Source organism: Nelumbo nucifera, chromosome 4, assembly GCF_055504915.1.
Source record: "Nelumbo nucifera cultivar China Antique chromosome 4, China Antique-T2T, whole genome shotgun sequence".
Classification (NCBI taxonomy): domain Eukaryota; kingdom Viridiplantae; phylum Streptophyta; class Magnoliopsida; order Proteales; family Nelumbonaceae; genus Nelumbo; species Nelumbo nucifera.
Window position 1 is genome coordinate 38,123,636 of NC_142652.1, and position 24,739 is coordinate 38,148,374.

The 24,739-nt window shown below is 38.1% G+C and overlaps 1 protein-coding gene across 7 annotated transcripts; it reads left to right on the top strand.

Moving 5' to 3' along the window:
• Positions 1 to 743: 743 nt before the first annotated feature.
• Positions 744 to 23,933, top strand: LOC104607278 (bZIP transcription factor 1-B-like). 7 transcript variants are annotated; one of them, XM_010272889.3, is made up of 14 exons: positions 926 to 1,070; positions 1,224 to 1,326; positions 6,011 to 6,132; positions 6,230 to 6,286; positions 6,390 to 6,491; positions 6,698 to 6,787; positions 6,962 to 7,021; positions 7,319 to 7,473; positions 7,565 to 7,619; positions 19,455 to 19,497; positions 19,594 to 19,877; positions 19,947 to 20,024; positions 20,270 to 20,395; positions 23,411 to 23,933. In XM_010272889.3, the coding sequence occupies exons 3-14, from the start codon at positions 6,076 to 6,078 to the stop codon at positions 23,522 to 23,524; spliced, it is 1,221 nt and encodes a 406-aa protein (XP_010271191.1). In that variant the 5' UTR covers positions 926 to 1,070; positions 1,224 to 1,326; positions 6,011 to 6,075; the 3' UTR covers positions 23,525 to 23,933. The 7 variants fall into 7 exon arrangements, with proteins under 7 accessions (XP_010271189.1, XP_010271193.1, XP_088758525.1 ...); XM_010272888.3 differs by having other exon boundaries at positions 1,224 to 1,311; XM_010272887.3 differs by lacking the exon at positions 1,224 to 1,326 and having other exon boundaries at positions 744 to 1,070.
• The last annotated feature ends 806 nt before the right edge of the window (positions 23,934 to 24,739 follow it).

A 24,739-nucleotide genomic window follows, 5' to 3' on the forward strand; every position in this document is an offset into this window, starting at 1 on the left:
TGTGTGCAGCATAGCTTGTGTTTGATAAGAGTGCAAATGGTGAATCAAAGTGAATTTGCCATATTGTCCAATTTTGAAGGCATTTGATTAGAATACATTTTCATATTGTAAATGACATCAATTTGTTTTTGTAACATATTTGTACTCAAAGCTCATCAAAAGAAGGTAGATTTTAGCATTGGAATTTGTGTTTATATTCATTACAATCAAATACATTTGGCAAGAATACAAAACTAATCAATGCAAAACCAAACAAATTTTACATTTTCATGGATCGAGGTATCTGTATTTTATTTTAAATATTGTTGGGGGTTCATGGCAGGATTTGATCCTCATAAGTTCCTGGTACAATAAGCCAGCGCACTTACCATTACCAACCGATCCACCATCAGTTTGGTGGAAGTGCAGATTCATTTGCACTTTGGGCCTTACTTCATTTGTTTGCAAAACGTGAATTAAACTCAAAAGTGCAAATGAAATTACAAACAAATGGATCGTGTCAAATCCCATTGCAAATTTTATTCTGCGTGTGGAATGTGGATTGACTTTTGAATTCCATGCGAGAAACTGAAAAGTAATTCAAATTCCGTTTTTCAACCTTTCATTAATACGGGAGTAACATTTTATGATACTCCCGTTACATGGAATCTCCGATGAGCGAAAATCCCTTATAAAAAAGAAGAGTAATGTTAGAGCAGTATGCAAAGAAAACTATTTGTATCAGAGCAAATGAACCGTCTGATGTGTGAGATTGTGGCTTTATGTTCATGGGCTCCACTGAGAATACACGTGGCCTTTGACTCATGGGCACGTCATACGGTTAGATTTCGGTGCAGTTACACTGTATTGTTGTCTCTGCGAGGTCTCCTCTTTTCGCACACAATCCACCGTATTTGTGCAAACGCTCCTTTTACAACAAAAAACTCTCAGAGTAAAACGACCGGTTCGTCTCCCGTTCTCGAAACACCAACGAGGTTTAGGGCTTGCTTTGCTCCCTTACTGAGAAGAAGCGAGAGAGAGAGAGAGAGAGAGAGAGAGATCTAGAGGACGTGGTGGGGCGACCGTTGCAGGTACTGTATTTTTTTTAAAAATTCTTTTGGGCTGCAAGGGTTTTTTGTCTTCTGTTACAGAGAGGAAAAGGGACTGAGCTTTTCTTCTTGGAGTTCTCAGAAAACAGGGTTTCCGCCTTTATTTTTATTATTCTTCTTCTCACCGAATATTAGGGCTTGCTACTTGACTGAGAAGAAGCAAATATTGGTGGGAGAACGGTGAGGAGCGACTGCAAACAATGTGGGGGAGCAACTATTACAGGTTCTTCTCAGTCAAGTAACAAAACAACTCTTCTTCTTTTCTGTTATAGATGGAAGAAAGGGGTTGACATCCTCTTCTTCAGGTTGTTCTCAGAGAACAAGGGGGGTTTCACCCCTTCCTTTCCGGCCTTTTCTGCTCATTCAGGAAAATAGGGGCTCCTCCCCAGCCCTAATGTTTTATAAAAATTAGAGTTTTACTTGCGAGAAGTAGAAGCGAAGTAAGTGTTAGTAAATTAGTACTTAGAATTTATGCTTCACTTGAAATTGAACAAAAAAAAAAAATTGTTTGCTCTTAATTTTGGTTAATTTAGTGGTTTACATAAGTTCTTATTGTGGCGTACTGGTACTTCGAGCGTTCTTTTTCTATGATTCTCATATACCTTACACGAATGGTGTTGTCTTTTGTTTATTTAAATGTGATTTGGGAATTGGGACTTGTACCTTGAGAACTTGGTTATTGGAACAAGAGTTCAAGGATGGTGTCATAATTTGATTTTCTGTAGTATATTTGAGTACGATTTTTTGCTGTTAGAAATTGTAAATGGAATTTAATAACTGAGAACCCATGCTCCAGAGGCTTATGCCTCTAGCATTCTGGTTTGTACCTCATGTTTTAGGTCTTCACGTTTGAAAACACTATGAATAATGTTTAGAAGAAAAGGAATTATGTTGACCTTCTCACCTTCCAAAACATGGAACCTATAGATTGGTTTTATATTTAAAGTTTAATAAATGCTCAACTCAATCTGTTCCAAGATGCACCTCTAACATGAACCAACGAACTGACTATGGTATGGAAAATCAGCTAGTCCAAACCATTTTTCCATGATGAGTTTATCTCTGTTGTCATGAATTTGTTGTATACTCTTGTGTCGGAAATCAGGGTAATATCAAACTACTTGCTGCTCAAAATTTTATTTTCTTTGACCTTTGGATATGTTGGACTTAATATCAGCTTTGTAAAATATGTAATATTTTTGAAGATAATAGGAGCATCGTGGCCAAAAATCTTATTGGGAGAGAAGGAGCTTACTGTGTAGGGGGTATGCTACTTGAGCACAAATTTTGGGATATTGTTTGATAAAAATTAACATATTTTATTAATAATCAAGAGGAAAACCTGATCTGCCCAATTAGGCATGAGGAACAGTACAAAGAAACAAGCAAGGTGCCAACCGGCTGGTTGGTAAGGTCTCCTGCTAGTTCGTGAGGAATCAATCCTTTTAAGTTTCAGATGTGATGATGCTAAAGTTTGAGTTGATAAGATACTGTTCTTTGATAAAACAGAAAAGGGCTACAGAAGACGGGGAGGTAGCATGCCCCCAAACATCACTAAAGCAAATAAAACTAAGAGGCTTTTGAAGATACATTGTAGTTTGTAATTAAGTATGCTGAATTTATAGGATACAGCAATGTTGAATATTCTTAAGTGTGTGAGATAATGATTATATGCTATAGTTGACTATACTATGCTCCTCTTCAAATGATCAGACACATATATGGGGGTATGGTTGTTGGTTTATTTATTATTACACTTTTCAATGTGCTTTGTCATACTTGATACATATACATGAAGGATTGAGGATGTAATAGAAGTTGATATTTTCTGAGATGATCAAAATGCACTTGTCTTGATTCTTGGGGAGGAGGTCAGAATATTTTACTATTGATAACAGAGAGCCATGCGAACAGTGCTTTAGAAGGTTGGACTTGGTCTTGGTTAGCCCCCAAAAAATAGGATTTGGGGACTTTGTACACTTTAACCTTTAAGCCTTAGTTTCGGTATTACATTTTAATGTTGTTTGAGTAATGGAATAATTATTGGAAAAGAAAATCTCTATAGTGTTAAAGCAATAATCAATGCAGTTCGTCAGTTTGAAAGGAAAGCAATGCTTGAATTTTCAATGAAGTTGCTCAAACTAGGGAATCATTGATTGGGAGTATCATGGTAAAGGTGGCTTATTGGGCGAAAACCCTACCTTTTTTCAAGCCTTTTTGAAGGATGATATGATAAGAGGTTGCCGAGCTTATTCTGGGCTGGTTTGTAATTAGTGGTTTTCTTCTCTCGGGCTTATCCTTCTGCCCACAATTTCTTGTTGTATATGTTTTTTTAATCTAATCAATAAAAAAAGAGGCTGCCAAGCTGGCAAGATATTCATCATCTTCATCCCCTGCCAATAGTTTGGTATTTCCAACTTGGTCACCTCCTCTAGCAAATAATCCCAAGTTGAACTTTGATGGGTGCAGTATGGAAAATACTGGACAACCAGACATTTAGGTTGTATTTAGATACATTAATGGGCATAGTTGCAGCATTATTTTCAGGACCTATAGGGTGGAGTAACTCAATAAGAACAAACTGTTGGATGTACTCCAAAGATTAAGAATAAGAAGAGACCTCAACTATAATCAGCTGCTAGACTAGTAGAGGGGGATCCAAAGGTCATACTGTGGTGGCTCAAAAGCAATGATGTGGGAGCATGACAATATAATGCATTCTGAGAAAAATCAGGAATCTAGCTAGAGATTGGGAAGTTGGATTCATTTGGGTTCAGAGATCACGTGACTATATGGAAGATGTATTGGCTAAACTAGGTGTAAAGAGAAGACCCTTATATTAGGGGATCATTCCTCTTATATTAGGGGATCATTCCTAGGGGAAATGTTTGACAATGTAATTTAAAAAGTAAAAGGAATATGGAACAGGTAGCATAGATAACCTACAGTATTTGGATACTTGGCATTTTATCATACACACATATATGTATTATTCTATAAAGAAAACCTCAGTTACAAATAAAAAAAACCATAAATCAATGCAAACACACAAAAACAATTAAAATAATATATAATTGATGGAGTCTGTTTGAAGTGAAAAGCTGCCGATTAGGATCAGTGGAGTTTGTAAGGGTTGGAGGGTAGAAGGTTTGAGTAAAAAAAGGAAAGCTGTCCTGGAATATCCTGCTGCGGTTTTTTGGTGCATATGGCATGAAAGAAATGCCCATTTAAGAACAAAAGCAGCTCTATTGATTCTGTTTTCCAAAAGATTTTGGGAAAATGTTTTCTTTGCTAATTATCCAAAAAAATGTTTTCCTTGCTGGTCATAAGCTGGTTAAAAGTATAGGTTATAATTCTTTTTTTGTACATGATACTCTTTTTGTAAAGCAGGGTCTAGGGGTATAGTGCTGCAAGGGCAGATTTTGTATAATCCCTGTGTACAGCATCTTGTTGTACGTGATTTTTTTACTTCTTTATAATATTAATGTACTTTATTACTTACCAAAACACTATTAATATACCTTTACCTTCTTTAAAAAAAAAACTGATTATACTAAATTATCAGTATAACAAATAAGTAATTCATGCTAAAATTTTATCCTATCTCCTAGAGTTTGAGGTTCTTTACTTGTATTACAAATTCAACAGAGAAGTGTTCCATCAAGTGTTGTGTTGTGTCCAATGTGTCCGACACAGGTATGGCACTCTTTTTGAGGTATCCATGTAATACATTTTTATTTATTAGTAACAAAAGCCAAGCTGGGTAGCCAAGAATGTTGTATCTAACAGTCATTTTCTATTTGGAAAGAAAACACTAACTGGTCATCAGCTGGGTGGCTACTTGATATAGTTTTTTATTTATTTTTATGAATTTTGTGTTGTTTCTTTATTGGTAATAGTGAAAACAATTTAGTAATTTGAATTTAGATAATTACAAAGGTTAAGTGTCTTGCAGTCCTTTTTGGGTTGTTAGTGTCAGCCAACTTTCCATAGATTACACAAATCCCCTTTCCCATTTAATATAGTACCCAAGACATTTGATTCCTGTTGACCTGGGGTTTTGCCAGTCCATCTGCTAAGGAGCTGGCCGACTTTGCAGTCCACTTGTATTGTGTTCCAATTTCCACTGAGAATGTAACAGTTTCCCTTAGCATATGTCTATATCTCCAAGATCCTGCTCTAAAATACTTAATCCAGGCATTGGTTATTTCTGAATTTCCTTCTACCAAAATATCTTAAAGTTAAGAAATTTGGTCAATGTTAGACTCTGCAAGACAGCCTTTAATTCTACCCTTATGGAATCACCTACGCCAATGGGGCCTGAATAGAGTGATAATATGTTTCCTTCCCTATTTCCGAAGACTCCTTCAACTCTAGAAAAACCTGGGTTGCCAAGGCTACATCCATCTGATTTATGTTTCTCTCTGTAAGAGGGTTCCATTGTGGTGAAGCTTTATCCTTTTTGCTGTAGGGGAGGCCACAATCAACTAGTTTCTAAGAATGCCATCCGTGGTAAAATTAAATGCTTCCAAAGATTTTATCCAATAGGTGACCTTAATTAATATGTTTTAGAAATTAGAATTGCAATTTATCAAAAAAAAGTTTTAGAATTGCATCTCTATTCTTTTGCTTGCCCTTGCATTTAGGAATTTTGTGATGTTTGTTTTACGGGATAAGTCTTGTTGAGTTGAGTTGCTTCTATCTTCCTGGCTCATGTTATGAATTATTGTGCTTCTTTTGGATTCTCATATTGGCAAATCATTCACCAGTGATAAAAAAATGGTAACAGAATGTTTTCTTCAATATTTTGCAATTGTTAATAAATACCTCTTTTCTGGCATAAAAAGCCATCAATTTTCTCCGTTCATGAAGTTTGTTTCAGATGTTTGGTTCTTTTTCACATTTATTGGGTCAATTTTCAGGTATACTTTCTGCTTATTAGTAATAAGTATGGGTGACATGTAAAGCATTGTTCAACCTTACAAACATGGGGAATGCTGAGACTGATACTCCAACAAAGACACCAAAGTCATCTTCAGCACAGGTCTGCATGAGTTAGCACAATTTGTCATTCACAAGTTTATGCAGTTGAATTTCCTTTTGTTGTTTTGTAATCATTGTTATTATTTTTGGTTGTTCAGGAGCAGCCTCCTGCTAGCAGTACTGCCACTGTATTCCCTGATTGGGCTTCATTTCAGGTGATAAGGGTCTTAACTTGTATTGCCATTTCTATTTTTGCCTTTTCTGTTTTCTAGTTGAAGTTTCCTTCAATCCTATAGCATATGCTTTACTGGCGTGTAGGCTTATTATAATTCTGCTGGAACCCCTCCGATTCCCCCACCTGGGTTTTTCCATTCTCCTGTTGCATCCAGTCCTCAAGCTCATCCATACATGTGGGGACAGGTATTTCAGATGTCCTTATTTATTATTTTGATAATTGGACTTGGTAGGTTCTGTGTTGGAATTACCAAACTTGGCACACAGAAGTTCAGGGATGGGGTTCGATTGAACCTTAACTTGGGTTAGTGTCACATTGGAACTTGGAAGTCCTAGGCTGGATGTGTTTTTCTTTAATTGTGGAGTTCCTGTAACACTTCTTCTCCCTGCAGCACATAATCCCTCCATATGGCACACCGCCACCACCATATGTTACCATGTATACACACGGGGGAGTATATGCCCATCCATCCATCCCTCCGGTACTTCCTGCCATTGTTCCATGCTTCTTTTTTCTGCCTTTTAATCTTGAAATTTTAGGAGTTATGCCATCTAATGACATTCTTCCATTAGAGTTATGTACCATCTAATCTGTTCACACCCTTCTTGATCATCATTTCTCCATCTCATCTTCATTTCTTTGTACATCTTTGCAGGGATCCCATCCATATGGCCCCTATGCAGTGCCTTCCCCAAATGGAATGGCTGAAGCTTCTGTGAGTATTTGACACCTTTTCTGTGTACTGGGGGTTTGGGGGACATATTGTCAATTACCAGTTCTCCATTATAATAGTGCCTCTGATTCTCCAGAATTTAGGTTATTCTCTTGGTTAATTTCATAAATACTGGATTGAATTGTATATGTTTATTTCATATTGTCAATGTCCACTAGAAAGTGCCTTCAAAAGTTCAAAACCATTAAATAGTTCTCTTTAGCATAAGTCACTATTTAATTTTCTATTTTGTGCAAACTCAACATGACATACAAATGAAAAGATTGTGGCATATTTCAGGTTCCTGGGGCTGCTGATGGTAAACCTAGTGAACATAAGAGCAAGATTCCTGTAAGGAGATCAAAAGGAAGCTCAGCAAACTTGGATATGCTTGCAAGCAAGAATGACACAGGGAAAACATCTGGAGCATCTGCTAATGGTGGCTTATCACAGAGGTAAAACAGCTCTGAGTTCTTGCAAATGTTCTAAATTATTTTGAAACTTGTCAGAATGAATTTTTATTTAGTCCGGACCAATGGTTTGCAGTGCTGAAAGTGGGAGTGATGGTTCTAGTGAAGGAAGTGATGCCAATTCCCAAAATGTGAGTATTATGAAGTTTCATCAAGCTGCTCTGAGAAATTGACAAGTTCTATTCTCTGTATTTAATGTGAATCTAACAGAAGGGATAAACTTGATAAGATATTGCATATTTGCAGTCTTTTTATTTTTCTAACAATATTCTTATGTAAGATTCCTCGCTTGATGTAATATTTCATGTGAGGAATTTGAGCTTTCATGTTTTTAGAGTACTAGTTTGGCTTGGCACGTGCAAATTGTAAAATGACTCTTTACTTATCAAAAAAAGAACTGTAAAATAATTGTTAATCATTGTCAACTGTCCCCTGTGAATTAGATAGGAAAAAAATTATAATCATTTGTCTAACTGGTTGCATTTATTTAATGATGCATTCATAAAAAATATTATCAAATAAACACTAGTGCAGATGTCATGGTGACAATCCAAAAGGTGCTGATTTTATTTAGATAAAAAGAGCATAAATGGAAATGGGCCCAAGAAAACTGAATTCTCCAGGTTTCCTACTCCCTACCCTTTGAAGCCTTTTGCATTTAGGTAAGTTTATGAAGAACAGAAGAATGCCTCTTGATTAGTTTTCAAGAAGGCAAGGGAATGGAGTTCGTGCAGGCAGGTCAGTGGAGGAGATCCTTGAAGATAGAAGCAAAAAATTTCCTGTTCGAAGAGATGAGAATCAAGGGGAAGGTAAGCCTGAAGGTAAGGGAAGCGAAAAAGGGTACAATATTGCTGGAAGGATTAGAAGTGATCGAGTGGCTAAGAGAGTTCATAGCTGGAACTTGTTCAAATGGTAAGCAGATAAACTGGCAGGATTTTAGTACATTAGAAGGGAGAAGATATGTTGTTGAATGTAAGAGGAATAGAAAAGGCTTCTTCATAGCTTTGTCTGAATTTTTTGGTAAGGGACGAAGGCAACTGGTGTGTCTACCAGCAGGAAAACAGAGCCAAGGGGAAGTTGACTGGTTGCTCAAAGAATTTTTAGCTCAAAGAGTAGCAAATGATAAAAAAGCCTCCTTAAGGGAGGAAAAGGCATATCTCAGCAACAGTAGGGTAGAACAAGGGCCAGTGGTCATGGCAAAAACAAAAGGCCAATACAGAATGGTGGGAGGTCTAGAGAGAGGAGTGGATAGTAAGTTTGTGATACAAGCCAAGGAAAAGGTTAATGATTGGAGGAGGGTAGCTGACTTACTGGCAACCAGGTTGAAGCTGAAGAGTGTCTTCATAGTAACCCCCTTCGGTAACTGTAAAGCCCTCCTAGATCCAGTAGAGAATGAATTGGAAATATCAGCTATCAATATTTAGGCTGATTTCGGATCATTCAGTCTTTAAATGGAATCCAACATCCAACTCCACGGATTTATTTGTCGAAGATGGTGTGGTGGTGTGTGTAATAGGCTTGCCATTTCATTTGTGGAAACAAGAAGTAGCAGAGTCTATAGCAGTGTTGTGTGGAGGAACCTTGAAAGGAGTTTTCTGGGGTGATCTTTATTCAGTAGCAATCTTGCTAAGTGGTGTGAAGCCAGAAGATATTCCACGAAAGGTAGAGGTACGAACAGAGGGGAGTTTTGTCTCTGTGTGGCCAGCATCCTCCATTGAAGCAGGGCTGTGGAAGGAGGCTCGTTTGGTAGGAGGGGAGGAGGAAGAAGAAGAAGCATTATGTGGACTTGTGAGATTGGTTAATTCAAATGGGAAGGAATGTTTCACTAAAAAGGGCCAACAAATTCTAGGAAGCCAAAAAGCTTTGGGGTAGATGGAAGGTCAAACTTGTAGAAAGCAAGAAAAGGCTATGACAAATGGTAGATCTTTTGTGCAGGTGGTGTAAGGGGAAATAGACAAAAATATACCAATGTTTAAAGGGAGAGGGCTGAACCAACAACCTTAGACAGGGAGGGTTGCTGGTTCGACCATTAAAACAGGGGGGATGACTTGTTAAGAGGTCACGTGGGAGGAAAAGACTCAGAAAATGGGCCCAGTCGAGTGGATCCCTTTTCTGTTAGGCCGGAGAAGGCAACTCAAGTAAAGGTTTTAAAGCTGGGTTCTTATATTACAAGTTTTGAGCCCAAGGCCCATTACAAGACAGATGGGCCAAGGGACCCTTTAAGTAAGCACGTGACTGGGAGGAGGGATGAGTTGATAGATGAGATTAAGCGTCTATCTTCTTCTACCCCGAATCCCTCCTTTCAATCGAACAGTTTAGGCGCAAAATCTCAAGACTCTCAGTCTCGAGGCTCTCTACAGTGGGTCCCATCCAACCTGGTGAATCGTCTCTCACCGGATAGGCGCAACCCGAGATACCTGAAGCCTAGTGATTTGAACAGAACAGGGTTTGAAGATTGGTTGAGTGAACAAAACAGTAGTGACGATTCTGATAGAGACGAAACTTTTAAGTTTGGGAAGTCTGTCTCCGAAAAGCAACAATGATTTACTTGAAATAGAAAGTTTGCATACAGAGCTGTTGTTTTTAGTGGAAGAGATTGAAGAGGCAGGTGTCAGGAAGACTAGAAATGGTGAAGAAAATGGTCCTAAAGTTGTGAGAACTCCTCTTCCCTTCGTTGAGGGAGCTGACCCTGAGTCTAATGAATTACAGGTAGACCTGTTCATGGGCCGGGCCGGGTCAGGCTCAGGCCGGGCTTTTAGTCCCCATTAATGAAAATATGCTAGGCCCGAGCCCGGCCTGACCTACGGGCCTATAACTTGGGCCCTATCCCGGGCCTGATAAAAAGCCCGAAGCCCGACCTAATAAATTTTGTCCGGAGTTATTGCGTCGGTGAACGTTCACCGCCTCATTGTGGAGTGTGGAGGATGTGGAGGTTGGAGAAGAAGGGTTCGGCTGGAAAAAAGAAGAGGGAAAGAGGCAAAGAGATAATAAAAAGATGGGGCTATTCGATTAGGGTTTTTTAGGTCTAGGTTTAGGTCGGGCCGGGCCGGGCTCGGGTCGGGCTATTTTGACAAAACCCGAGCCCGACTCGAATTTATTGCGGGCTGGGATTTTTTGCTCGAGTTTAAGCCTGCGGGCCTATAACCATGTTCAAGCCCATTCGGAGGCGTCTAATTACAGGATGTTGGTGGAGAGGGACAAGAATCGGCCGTGAGGATGGATGCGGGTATTCCAGTGTCAGAAACACAGAGAAAGGTTTTCCAAGTGGGTAGGCCGTCAGGAAGTGATTCTTTCACTATGTCTACTTCACAACTTTGTCCAAAAAGGGGAAAGGCCTTAAAACCATTTGTCGCCTGTCAACAACTCAAATTTAGTGATTCTAGTCCTACCCCCGTCCTACCAGGTATGGGTGTCAATTCTTTTTTTAGGTACTGATTTGTTTGCTATGCCTATAACAGATATTCCAGCTTCCCATCCAGGAGGTTCTGATGCAAGAGAGAGGGTGATAGTGGAAGGAGGAGAGAGGGTGATGGAAGGAAGTAGTAAGGGGGAGGCAGACAAAATTTGGGAGTTGATCTGTACAATGATGGAGGAACTAAAAAAGGAAGGATTCTTAGAGAGATGCTATAGCCAAAATAAGTGTGAGCAGGGTAAATTTCTTCCTCAGACATTGGCTGGAAAGGATGGAGAAAAGAAAAAGGATGATTGTTGTATTAGGAAGGGGGGGGGGAAGGAACAAAGAAGAAAAAAAGATCTGAAGTGGAAAGGCTAATTTCAGACATTGAGGGGGATTTAGAATTTAGTGGTAGAGGGGATAGGAAGAAGGGCCTAAAATGAGGAGATTATGGCCTTTTCATGGGTTTTTTTGCTATTTTGTCTCGATGAAAATTATTAGTTGGAATGTAAGAGGGTTAGGGAGTGCAAGAAAGAGAAGGGTGATCAAAGACCTACTCCGAAGGGAAAAACCCGATATTGTGCTGTTACAAGAATCCAAAATGATGGAATTAGATTGGAGATGGGTGAGGAGTTTTTGGAGGTCTAGAGGTTTAGGTTGGAGCTCGTCTCCTTCTTGGGGAGCCTCGGGGGGGATCGTAACACTGTGGAGGATGTGGTGGAAGTAGTGGAAGAATTGATAGGCAGATTCTCAGTTTCCATTAAGTGTAAGAATGTAGAGAATAGGTGTGTATGGGTCTTAACCAATGTTTATGGCCCTAATTCCTATAGAGATAGGAATGAGATGTGGGAGGAACTATATGCAATTAAGGGGCTATGGGATGGCCCTTGGTGCTTGGGTGGGGATTTTAATGTCATTAGATTCTTTGAAGAAATTAGTAATCCCCAACAGGTAATTAAAACAAGCATGAGGAAATTTAATGATTTTATTGAAGAATGTGAATTGAAGGAAATATCTCTGTTGCAAGCCAATTATACTTGGTCCAACCTTCAGGAAACCCCTTTGTGTTCGAAGTTGGATAGGTTCTTATTTAACCTTGCCTGGGAAAATAGTTTGGAAAACTTGGTTGCTAGAGCGTTACCTAGGGTCACTTCCGATCACTGTCCTATCCAGATAGGTACTGAGTTTTCTCCTATAGGACCCAAACCTTTTAGATTCGAAAATATGTGGCTTACCCATCCAGATTTTGTGAAAAGAGTGAAGGAATGGTGGGGTGAGGAGTGTGGCTTGGACCCCCCACCTAGTGGATTCTTGAAATTAAACTTTGATGGATGCAGTAGGGGAAACCCGGGACAATCAGGGATCGGGGGTGTTTTTAGAGATGAAAATGGGGTCATCTCTGCTATGTTCTCAGGCCCAATTGGAGTGGGTGACTCCCTTAGAGCTGAGATATGTGCAATTATGGAAGGAGCCCAAAAAGCTAAGGAATTGAACATCAAGAAACTTATAATTGAAGGGGATTCAGAGGTGGTGATAGGGTGGCTGACCAAAGAACAAAATGATCTTTGGAAGTATAACAATGAGAAGAGGAAATTCAAATGGCTGGTGCGGGAGATGGAAGTTAAGACATGTTGGATTAAGAGATCAGCTAATTCCCTAGCTGACAGTTTAGCAAAACAAGGGGCAGAAAGGGATTCCTTGTTGTGGGCTAAGTTGTAATGTTAGTGTCCTTGTATCTTTGTATTTTCTTCTTTCCTTTCTTGAAGTTCTGTGACTCTTGGAAGATAAGTGTGTTTGTCTTCCACTTGTAAATTTTCTACTAATGAATTAATGAAAGTGTTATTGATAAAAAAAAAAATGATGGGGTGAGGAGGAGAGGGGGGTAAGATGGAAGGGGGTCAAGTTTCATAAGATTAAAAAGGTTGAGAGCCAAAATAAAAGAGTGGAATAGAGATCATTTTGGTAGAATTGAGGAGCAAAAATTATGCCTAATCTCTCAAATAGAAAACTTGGATGTAAAGGAATCTGAAAATGGGTTGACTGAGGAGGACAGAGTGTTAAGAAGACAATTGAAAAAGGATTTGGAAGAGGTGTTACTGAGGGAAGAAATTGGTTGGAGACAAAAATCTAGACACAAGTGGATTAAGGAAGGTGATGGGAACACTAGATTTTTCCATGTTTTGGCAAATGGGAGACGAAGAAAGAATCTTGTGACCAATCTAGAGATAGGAGAGGAGGTGATTACCAACCAGGATGACATAGCCAGAAAATTTGTGGACCACTTCAAATTGATTTATAGAAGACCTTTGAGTGAGAGAGTAGTCGTGGAAGGGGTGGAATGACCAAGAATTGATGACGGAGTGGCAAGGTGACTGGAAAGGGATTTCGAGGAAGAAGAGGTTAAGAAAGCTGTCTTTCTAATGGATAGATCCAAGGCTCCAGGTCTAGATGGCTTTACAATGGGTTTTTTCAAGACTGTTGGTGAGGGACTTTTTTCCAGCTTGCAGGGGTGTTAGGCAAGGAGATCTACTCTCACCCTTCCTTTTTACCTTGGTAGCTGATGTGATTAGTAGGATCATTACTAAGGCTAGCAGTGAAGATGCCATTAGGGATTGGAGAATAGGGAGACACCAAGTCCCCGTCACCCACCTTCAGATTGCAAATGACCTAATGATCTTTTGTGAAGGAGGTTTTAGCGAAAATGTAGCAAACCTAAAGGAGCTAATCAAAGGATTTGAAAGTATTTCTAATTTGAGACTAAATTTGGAAAAGAGCTGCATAGCGAGTATAAATTTAGAGGTAGGGGAGGTCGAGACTATTGCTGAGTGTCTTGAGTGTTCCACCTCTGCTTGGCCTATATCATACTTGGTGCTTCCTTTAGGGGCAAATCCTAGGGAGAGTAGATTTTGGACCCCAGTGATAGAAAAGTTTGACAAGAGATTAGCCTCATGGAAGAGGAATTATGTCTCTTTAGGAGGGAGAATTACCCTAATAAGAGCTACCTTGCCTAACTTGCCTACCTATTTTTTGTCTGTTTTTAGGATACCAGTTAGGGAAGCTAGGAAACTGGAGAAGTTGATGGGAGATTTTTATGGGAGCCGGGACAAGAAAAAAAGGATCACTTGGTTAATTGGGAAATTGTGTGCAGAAGTAAAAAAGAAGGGGGTTTGGGACTTGGGAGGGTAACTGGAAAAAATCAAGCTCTGTTAGGGAAATGGTTGTGGTGATGGTTATTGGAAAGAGAGAGATTGTGGCATGAGGAGGTGGGAAGCATTCATGGGAGGTCAGAGAATGGATGGGATGCTGGTGTATCAAGGCAAGCTAACCTAGCAGCACCTTGGAAGGCCATTCATAACACCCTTCCTCAATTCTTTAATTTTATCTGGTATGAAGTTTGTTCTGGCAGCACTGTTCATTTTTTGGGAGCATATTTGGGTAGGAGACACATCTTTAAAGGAAAGTAAACACTCTAGATAACCTATAAAAGAGAAGACCTTTCCTTTGTATTTCTCCTAATTGGTGTATCCTCTGTAGAGTTCGCGGTGAGGATTGTTACCACCTATTAATATCTTGTCCCTTTTCTGCAGATCTTTGGGCTTTGCTACTTTCGTTGTTTGGGAGTAGTTGGAGTCTACCAGCAGAAGTTCATGCTCTTCAACCTTTCTACCTTTTATTGGCCTACAACAATAGGGAGAATTATGTGGAGATGTGCTCGTGCTGCCTTGATTTGGACTCTTTGGGAAGAAAGGAATATTAGAATTTTTCAAGAAAAGGAAAGGAGCAGTTAGTAATTGAAAGACTGTGTGTTAAATAGGGCAATACCTTGGCTGAAGACCTTGGAAGTCTTTCATCAATTCTCCTTTAATGACCTTTGGAGAAATTTGTCAGCAGTAATGAGGTGTTCATCTCTAAAGGACAAATCAATTACAAGCTGGTCTCCTCCATCCGAAGGCTTACTGAAGTTGAACTTTGATAGAAGTAGCATGGGTAATCCAGGATTATCCAGAATGGGGGGTGCTTTGAGCATTGAGAAGGGAGAGATTTTGTTGCTCTACTCAGGTCCCTTGGGAATTGGGGACTCCATTAGGGCAGAACTTTTAGCTGCTGTACAAGGGGTGCAATTTGCAAACCAGCTGGGGGTACAACACCTAACAATCGAGGAGGATTCCAAAGTGGTGGTGGGTTGGTTGAAAAATCCTGAAGAGGCTATGTGGCGTTACAAGAGTGAAATGAAGAAGTAGTTGGTTGACAAGGAATATGTTGGTCACTGTACAGTGGGTGGGGAGATCAGCACATACTTTGTCAGATGTGTTAGACAAGCAAGGGGTAAATAGGGAAGAATTGTTTTGGGGTCAGTTGTGATTTTTGCTTTTCTTTCCTAGTTTACTTGTAAGATTCAAGGAGGGGCTGCAGCTTGCGCCTCTCCCTGGGATGTTGTATGAACTCACTCTAAATCTGCTTCTGAATTAATAAATTTATTATCATTCATAAAAAAAGCGCATAAATGGAACATCCTATACACTCAATATGGGAGAAATGAGAGTAGGGATGATCATGGGCGGGCCGAGCCATGTTTCTGGTATAAGGGGCTTCATGAAAGCCCTGGCCCTGCCAACACACCAGGTCTGAATTCTGGAATATAAGCTCAGTGGCCAGGCCTAGCCCTGCATGAGCTTGGGCTGGGACCGCAAGGCATCCAGGCCTGGACTAGAAATTTTGGGCTGGGCCTAGAAGCATGCGTGCTTGGAGACATACATACATAGAAGTATTGGGCTCAGGCCTGGTCCAGTTTATGTGAGAGTCATTTGGGATTGAACATAAAATTTATGTCAAGAACCTGGAAATTTGTGGGCTGGGTCAGGTTGGAAATGATCACCCCTGGATGAAATGTGGTTAATAAAGGTGTGGACTTGAGATAGTTTCTTATCAAAACAAGGTGTTTACTTTAGATACCATTTCAAAGTGGTTAGTATTGCAGATTGGAATGCCAGCTATAATAACAAATTTGAACACCAAGAAAGATGTCAAATTTACCTATTTTTGTCGCTGTCTTGAGCTGGTCTTAGCTTTATTTCTCTTTCATTCGCTTGGTAGAAGATTCTATTTGCTTTCTTTAGTGCTGATAGAAAGGCTTTCTTTTTTCCTTTTTTTTCATTCTAATTCTCCAAAGAGTTGCATACTTTGGAAGGGGGTTTCAAGAGTTAAAAGTGTGGCTGACTATAGCCTGTCTGAAATTGGATAGACCTGAATATAAGATTGATGTGGGGGTCTAAAATCCAAGAGAAGTAAGCCAAATCCATTCCTTTATCTTTCTACTTATGGGATTTAATGTGATTGTCAAGATGGAATAGCAATTTGGTTTCCACAAATGGATGTAAATTCAGCTAAATTTCATGGGCTTAGAATGTTGCACCAGCAAGCTTAAGCCCGATAAGTTGCTTACTTGGACCATAAGCTGATGAATCTAGGGCCATTTAAAAAGTCTGACAAAGTCTCTAGTGGGTCTTGTATGTTGAGTAGTGATTCTCTTAATCAAATCAAGTAAATGATTAATTGCATCTTTAAGAATTGATAGATATTGAGATAGAATTTGGTTAGAAGTGATCTGTCGGAAGTTGAAAGGTCTAGAAGGGCATGGGGCAGACCATAAAGGATATGGGTTAAAGTAGTAAAAAATGTTCAAAGCTCTTATAATTTAACGATGGATATGACACTAAACAGAATGGAATGGCAAAACAGGATTCATGTAGCTGATTCCATATAGTTGGGATAAGGCTTAGATGATGATGAAGAATTAGATTTGGATGTTTTTTCTTTGTTAGCAAATATTTCTATGTTTAGTTTATTTATTAGGTAAATAAGTGCCTTTTAGGTCTCAAGAAGTTACAATATTTATCTAAGAATATCTCTGTAGAAATTCTTTTGAGTTTTGAGATGATGGATGGATTATGAATTGTTTCTTGCATTATGCTGTCTGGTGCCAATTCCTAGGGAAACCTAATGGTGCTGACTCTATTAGGCTGTATCTCAATTCAATAATTAATATATATATTTTTTTAATAAATAGTAAGAAAATTTTATTAATACTGAAAACAACGTTAGAAATATCCACCCGGGAGGTGCAAGGTGTGGCCTCTCCTAGAACTCAACACCAGATTACACCTGAGTCCAGAGTAAGTGGTCCCTTGAAACCCCTTGCTTAGCTAGAGTATTTGCTATTCCATAGTATGCTTCTTTTGTGCTTGTTGGGCTTTATTTATTGGGTCTCAATTATTAACTTCAGCCTTTCAGGTTAGTGTTTTTTTAATTTTTTCTTAATTCTTTTCTACGTTATCAAATCATTCCTTTCATCTCTCTTATTTTTCTTTTTCCGAGGAAAATTAAGATTTTGCATTAGACTAACTCCGAAAACCTGTGCAAGTATAGCTCATATAGTGAGAAGCTATGCAATGAGGAAGATCCTCAATATCTTCCTTCTATCTCTCTTATTTTTCTTCTTCCCTCTATATGTTCCTTTCTTTTTTGGTCATATTTGTTATTTGGTTTATGCAATCCATAAACAACACAGCTTGGACGTAGTTCCCCTGATTTTCCTTAAAGTTTTAAGCACTCTTTTGTCCAGCTCTATTTGCCAGTTATATTTAAACCAAGTATTAAAACCAAACAAGGTGAATTACCATGTGATAAAGTCATCGTTCTCAACACTTACGCTGCTCCAGGTGATGTTTGTATTAGCTTGAATTGTTGAATTAATAAAATCCTTTTTCATAAAAAAACACATCAAAAGAAAAAAAAATCATCATTCTCAAAACATTATTCCCCCTTTATTTCACCATTACTTTTTACTCCTCTAGGTTTACTTGCGTACAACATCCAATTGCTGCTATTTAAGCCTTGAAACCTTATCTACAACCCATCCAACAATCCTTGTTTTCTTTTGGATATTCATAGAAACCTTACTTTAGGTTTCCAAAGAAGGTAATTCAGCCATTTGTTTGCTGGTCCGCCATTCATAGTTGTCAAGGCGATGCCTAGGCGACAATGCCTCGCCTAATCGCCAAGCAGTTTTCCATAGCGTGTTATAAAAAACTTTTATATTCTTAATTTTTTTGTTTATAATTATAAAATAGACATTTTTAAACTAAAATATTCATTTTGTGTTTATATTACTAATTTCTTTTTATTTTTTTCTTATTTGTTAGGGTTTAATCAACATAAACATTGCTAAATGCTGTATTGAACCCTCGAAGACTTCAAAACCCAAACCAATAAGTGAGGAAGAAAATAAAATGTTGTCCAATCAATACATTTTCTTCTTTTTCTTTACTAATTTTGTGTGTTTATATACTGATTTCTTCTTCTTTTTCCACCTTTTCTTTTCTTCTTTTCCTATAACAGAAATAGGGGTTCAGCCCCTATATTTTTTGAATTTTCTTTTCTTTTTTATTTTTCTTCTCATGAATATGTTGGAATATATTGATTTTCTATACTTCAACATGAAGTTTATACTTTTCTTATGAAAATTATGGATAGTTATTAAGGAAATGTGATTATGGAACCTAGGGAACTACCCTAGGATACATGTTTTTACTTTAAAAAATCCATTGCCTAGGCGACTAGGCGACAAGGCTCTCCCCCTGTTGCCTAGCCTTGCCTTGGCGCCTTGAAAACTATGCTGCCATCAAAATTCATATTTGGTACCATTAAAATATAGCTCTCTTTTAAGATCAGGCCAATGCCATTTAGTTCAAAATTACTCTTATGTAACAGAGTTGGTAAATGAAAAAGAAAAAAATGGTACCATGCTTGTGTTCTCATGCTTGTCAGCCTGAGCCTTCACCTTTTCACCAAGCAATGGCCCATTGGTCAATATAGTATTCACCCACTGATACTAACTAAGAAGCAACTTTTCTGAGAATAAACAGAACACTTTTGTGAAATATAAGTACTCAATTAAAACAATATGAAACCTCTGGAAAAAAAAGTGTTAACTTGGACACATTCCTGAACTGTGTTTCTATTCATCTTGGATGTCTCCTTCAATGACATGATTGAGCAGTGAGCACATTATGATAAGACAAAAGTATATCAGATGATATTAAGTTTCCTGATCCTTGATGCACAGCTCTGCCTCCCTGCCTCCCCAATAACAATAACACACAAAATGAGGCATGGGAAGCTATATTCTACCTGTGGTAATGTAGTCTTTGGCAGTGCATGCTGTTATTTTGACATAGCATTTCCTGTGCTCGGTTAGCAATGAAGAGCTTGTATTCATTAGGATCTCTAACAGTGTAAATAGTTGAAGCAAATATTTTTGAGTGAAGAGAGAGTAGGCAAATGAGATGGGGAAAAGTAGGCATGTGAAAACCTATTGGAGTATAGGGTGTAAAATTAGGAAATTTGGAAGAACAAGATAGGAAAATGTAGTAAAGATAAAACTGGTACTTGATGAAAAGTGGCCGGGTGTTCCCATGATCTAGTATCATCTCCTTGGTGAACTAGAAAGTACTTTTCTTCTGCTGTTTTCTAACAAGAAATACACAATACTCATCTGTTTAAATTGCTACAGGGTTCTCACCAAAAGCCATCTGGTGAACAAGGTTCTGCTGATGGTAAATTTTTAGCTTCAAGACCTGCTGATATATTAATGCTTTTCCTTTGCTGTAAAATTTTATTCTGAGTACTGTATGTGATTGTGTGAGTTGCAGCTGGGACCCAGAATGGAAGCACTGCGTGCAGTATGTCAAGCAGGGTTACACGGACACCTCCGGCTCAGGCTATGTTGAACCAAAGTATGGTTATGGCAATGCCACCAGCTGCTGTATCTGGTCCAACAACAAACTTAAACATTGGCATGGACTACTGGGGAGCAGCTGCACCCTCCTCTAGTGCTACAACTAGGGCGAAGCTCCCTGTCATTCCTGCTTCAACAGCCATAGTTTCCTCAAATCAAATTGGATCTCGAGATGGAAATCCCGAAGCTTGGTTACAGGTGTGCCCTCCTTCTGGGTTGTTTTTCGCTTTGAATTCATGTTTCTGAGGTTGTTACTTTTTGTCTCAGGATGAAAGAGAGCTTAAGAGGCAACGGAGGAAACAGTCAAACAGGGAATCAGCACGGCGCTCAAGGCTCAGGAAACAGGTAGAAGTTTCTTTATGTTATGTTCTTTCTCAATCTAAGTATGTTCTGTACCATTAGTATGAAAAATTATCTTATTTAGTATACACTGCCAGTCAGCCATACTTTACTGCTTGCAAACCATTAAATAGCCGGATGCTTTGCTTTTGTGTTTCTTACATTATTGTTGGAATGTGGCTATATAGTTTATGCTTTTTTAATTTAACATGGATACTTTTCTATTAATAATAATTTTCACCTGTGCCCAGGCTGAGTGTGAAGAACTTGCCCACCGTGTGGAGACATTAAAAGAGGAGAACAGTACACTTAGAGAAGAATTGGAACGTTTACGGGAGGAATGTGAGAAACTAGCATCTGAGAATGCCTCTCTTACTGTGAGTTTCTTCTGTGGTTTTGATTTACTTTTTCTTTGATGGGAAAGATTAAGTTTTGAGGTCCTGAAATCTCTGCAGTGAGAAACTGTCATGTTAATATCTATCACTTATCCTAGGTTTTATCTGTTTGTTTGACCAATTGTTTTCTTACACCCCCCAGAAAAAGGGAAGAAAAAAAATTTGGTTGTGCCTACTATAATGAATGTGGCATAAGTTGGCATTTGTCCAATTAAAAGAAGTGAATATGAGAGAGAACCTGATAAGAGGTATAGAAACTGAATAAAATTAATCAGAAGTGAATGAAGCAGCTCATTTCAAAGTTGGAAAGGTAGGTTCTACGACTTTTTTACTGTTTTTTTTTTAATTTCTTTTGAAGGGCTAAACAACGGCCAGCAGGAGACCTTACCAACCATAGTTTTCAAGGCGCCAAGGCGAGGCTAGGTTGCCTAGGTGTTGCCTAGGTGATGGATTTTTTAAAGTAAAAAATACATATCCTTGCCTCCTTGGGTAGTTCCCTAGGTTCCATAACCATTTTTAATAACTAACTATCCATAATTTTCATAAGAAAATTATAAACTTCATGTTTAAGTCTAGAAAATCAACATATTTATGAGAAGAAAAAGAAAGAAAAGAAAAAAAAAATGGGGACTGAACCCCTATTTTTGTTATAGTAAAAGAAGAAAAGAAAAGGTGGAAGAAGAAGAAATGTGTTGATTAGAAATGTGGAGGAAGAAATGTGTTGATTTGACAAATAAGAAAATAATAAAAAGAAATTAGTTTATAAACATAAAAAATGAATATTTTTGTTTAATGACATCTATTTTATAATTATAATTTCAAAAAAGTAACAACATAAAAGTATTTTATAAGAAAATATACAAAATGCTTGGCAACTGGGCGAGGCGAGCCTCCAAGGGCGCCTTGTCGCTTAGGCATCGCCTTGACAACTATGCCTTGTACATTGATTATGGTGTATTAACCTGTGAACTGCCAAGTATTTTGTGATGGGTTTGTGGAGGGACGAAGAAAAGTAACAACATAAAAGTATTTTATAAGAAAATATACAAAATGCTTGGCAACTGGGCGAGGCGAGCCTCCAAGGGCGCCTTGTCGCTTAGGCATCGCCTTGACAACTATGCCTTGTACATTGATTATGGTGTATTAACCTGTGAACTGCCAAGTATTTTGTGATGGGTTTGTGGAGGGACGAAGAAGAGGAGAAGAGGAAGAAGAAATTTGAGAACGAGAGGCCTTATTATTGGGCATGGTTCTCATTTACGTTATACTAACGTGGGACAATTACAACTTTGCCCTACTTATCGAAAAAAAGTACAATTACAACTTAACCCTCCATTGGTACAAAGATGGAAAGGCAATTATGGCTCCTGATGGCACCTCTTAACACTCCCCTTCAAGCTAGGTATGAATATTACATTTTCACATATGGTGAGCAAACCTCTCTATTGGTAACCCTTTAATGTATGGAAGTGTCTGCTTCTATATGTTTTGTATGTCATGTTCAACATGATTGTTGTGGATATTTATTACTACTTGATTATCACAAAATTACATATTAGATGTGTATGTTGCCAGGTGGGCTTAGCTGCACCCATGCTAGGTTTTGGCCATTTGGGGCTTATAGCTTTAAATATATCATATTGAATGTATATAATATTTTTATATTATTATATTCCACCTAACGTGTGTATAAAATATAACTTTTACTTTGTACGTAAAATATTATATATAATATATACCATATATGCCATATTACAATATTTATGTAATATAATATAAAATAAAATACATGTCACATATGTATATATACTACATATATAATATATGCATATATTGTGGGTTAGGCCAGGTGAGGCTAGAAATGATCAACCCCTTGTCTAGGTTGATGCATATGGTGATCAACCGTGCTAACTGCAGCTAACTGCATAAGATATATCCGGTCATGCTATGCAAAGATATAACAGAATTGATAAAAACGAAAAGATATAAAAGTTTGCCAACATATTGCTAGATACATCTCCTTATCTGTTTTCTCATCGTTATCATTCACATGGCTCTTATGATTAGGATCTATAGGCATGTCATTTGGCTTAGCTCCAAGTTTACTTGTCTCCTTAGATATCTGAGGCATACTTTGTTTAAGAAGTGATGATGTCCTTCCATAATCTCAACCTCTATTCCCAAGAAATACCTGAGTATTGGATCCTTGATCTCAAATTCTTAGCTTGGTATTGCATATTGGAGATTTTGGGTATTTGCTCTTCAGGATAACAAGTTATTAATAGAAAAAACCAAGAGGGTTAATAGAGCCACCATCCCTTTTCATCAAGAGAATGTTCAGTGTGTATTGTATTAACCTCACCTTTTAAATAACTCATTTAAATCTGTCAAACCAGGCTCTTGAATATTGTTTCAAACCATCAATTAATTTCTTAAGTCTGCACACCTTTGCTTCTAGGAATAGATACGCTAGGAGTGAAGGTGTGCAAACCATAGATCAATTTCTTAAGTCTGCACCTTCACTTACTAGGAATAAATACACTAGGATTGAATTCCTTAGACATTTTCCCCTGTAGATTATCATTTAGAAATGCATTAATGACATCCATTTGTTATAAGGGCCATGAATGTGCAAACCATAGATCAATTTCTTAAGTCTGCACCTTCACTTACTAGGAATAAATACACTAGGATTGAATTCCTTCGACATTTTCCCCTGTAGATTATCATTTAGAAATGCATTAATGACATCCATTTGTTATAAGGGCCATGAAAAATGAGCGGCCAAGGATATTGAACTAGTTTATCCCTGTTTTCCCAATATTTGTTTTTAAAATTTTAATGCTTTCATCGACTAAGTACACTACCACTAATAATTGTTAATTATTCCTTCTAGGATAAGACTAATGTATATAGTTCTGTTCCTTCTTTTTTTTAACACCCACAACTTCGTTTTTTTTAAATACCATAATTTTAAACATTGTGGTATCCATGCAGGAGAAACTTAAGAAATATCAGGGACAAGAGTCTGGAGCAGATGACCTTAATAGCAATCCTGATGCCGAACCCTTGAAGGCATCTAACACAGAGTCAATCAAAAGTGATGGCTGAGAGATGATAATTTAGCGTTCGAGCACTTCTGCAGCAATGCAGCTTAGTTTTCAGAAGCTGACTACTTGTGTTTCTAGTATGCCCTCTGTTGTCCTGTTCCTTTTTGTGCAGTACAGATGTGGCTCAGTAGGCTTAGGTAAAATGGGGAATAGAAGGCGTAGCTCTACTTGTTGTTATCAGAAAGATCCATCTGGTAATGTAATATTAAAAGATCTAGAGTTCTAGACAGGAATTGTTAACACTAGAATTTTCTTATTTTTTTTTGTCTAGCTAGCAGCTTGAGGAACTGAAAAGGAATTGTAATAAATTCTTCGAGTGACATTTTAAACTCCTTGTATGCATGAATTTCTTTAGATGCGTAGAATACAGGTTTTGGATTTCCAGACACCGATTCTGGATTTTTTGTTTATTGCGTGCCCAGTGCCTTAAAGCTAAGGTGTAGGTGTTATCTATCAAAAAAGAAAAAGCACTCGGACTCGGTATGTCTTTATTATTTGGGCACACATGGTCATTATACTTGGAGTTCGGTAATTGCATAGTTTTAAGAATTTAAGACTAGAGATTGAAAAAATGTTTACATTAAATTAGGTAGTACACTTGACGCATGTCATTTGAATATTTTCCCCTTGGCTCTAGGTGCTATAAGCTGCATTGCAATTCAGTGTAAAATATTCACAAGTTCTGGTTGAAGATGTAAGAAATTTTCAAGAAATTTCCAGTTTTGAGTAGCCCTTGTAGATCAGACAAGTTTTGCTTAAAAGCCATCAACTTTATTCCTAGTGATGACTCATGAGTTTTAGTTTCCTTTTTCAAGCGGAATCTACAACCTTCATCAGAAAAAGGCTCCTAAAAACGTTGCCACTTTGGTGCCATACTGCCATGTCAGAAAAAATGTTGCCTCAGAAAACGGCGAGATGTTTGGTTCCATTTTTCCAGAAAAACCATGCCTTGGAAATTGGGAAGGCATGGTCCAAGGAAATTTTATGAGATTCTTGTCTGTTGCTGCCAATGGTACAATGATGTGACACCAATGTGGTATCATCTAAGGCATTGGATAATGTAGACCATGCTGAAAATGGTTATACAACACTGGTACCAAACAAAATCAGTGCCGTTTCTCCAGAAAACATCCTATGTGGCAGCATTGATGCCAAACAAAAAAAAAGGAACTGTTTTCTCAGAAAACGGTGCAATAGACCCTCATTTACACAGCAT

Bases quoted from the DNA above. Each gene is read 5' to 3' on its own strand.
- LOC104607278 (XM_010272887.3), top strand. From the start codon at position 6,076: ATGGGGAATGCTGAGACTGATACTCCAACAAAGACACCAAAGTCATCT. The intron at 6,287-6,389 runs GTGATAAGGGTC...ACTGGCGTGTAG, and splicing joins CTGATTGGGCTTCATTTCAG to GCTTATTATAATTCTGCTGG. The intron at 6,492-6,697 runs GTATTTCAGATG...TTCTCCCTGCAG, and splicing joins ATCCATACATGTGGGGACAG to CACATAATCCCTCCATATGG.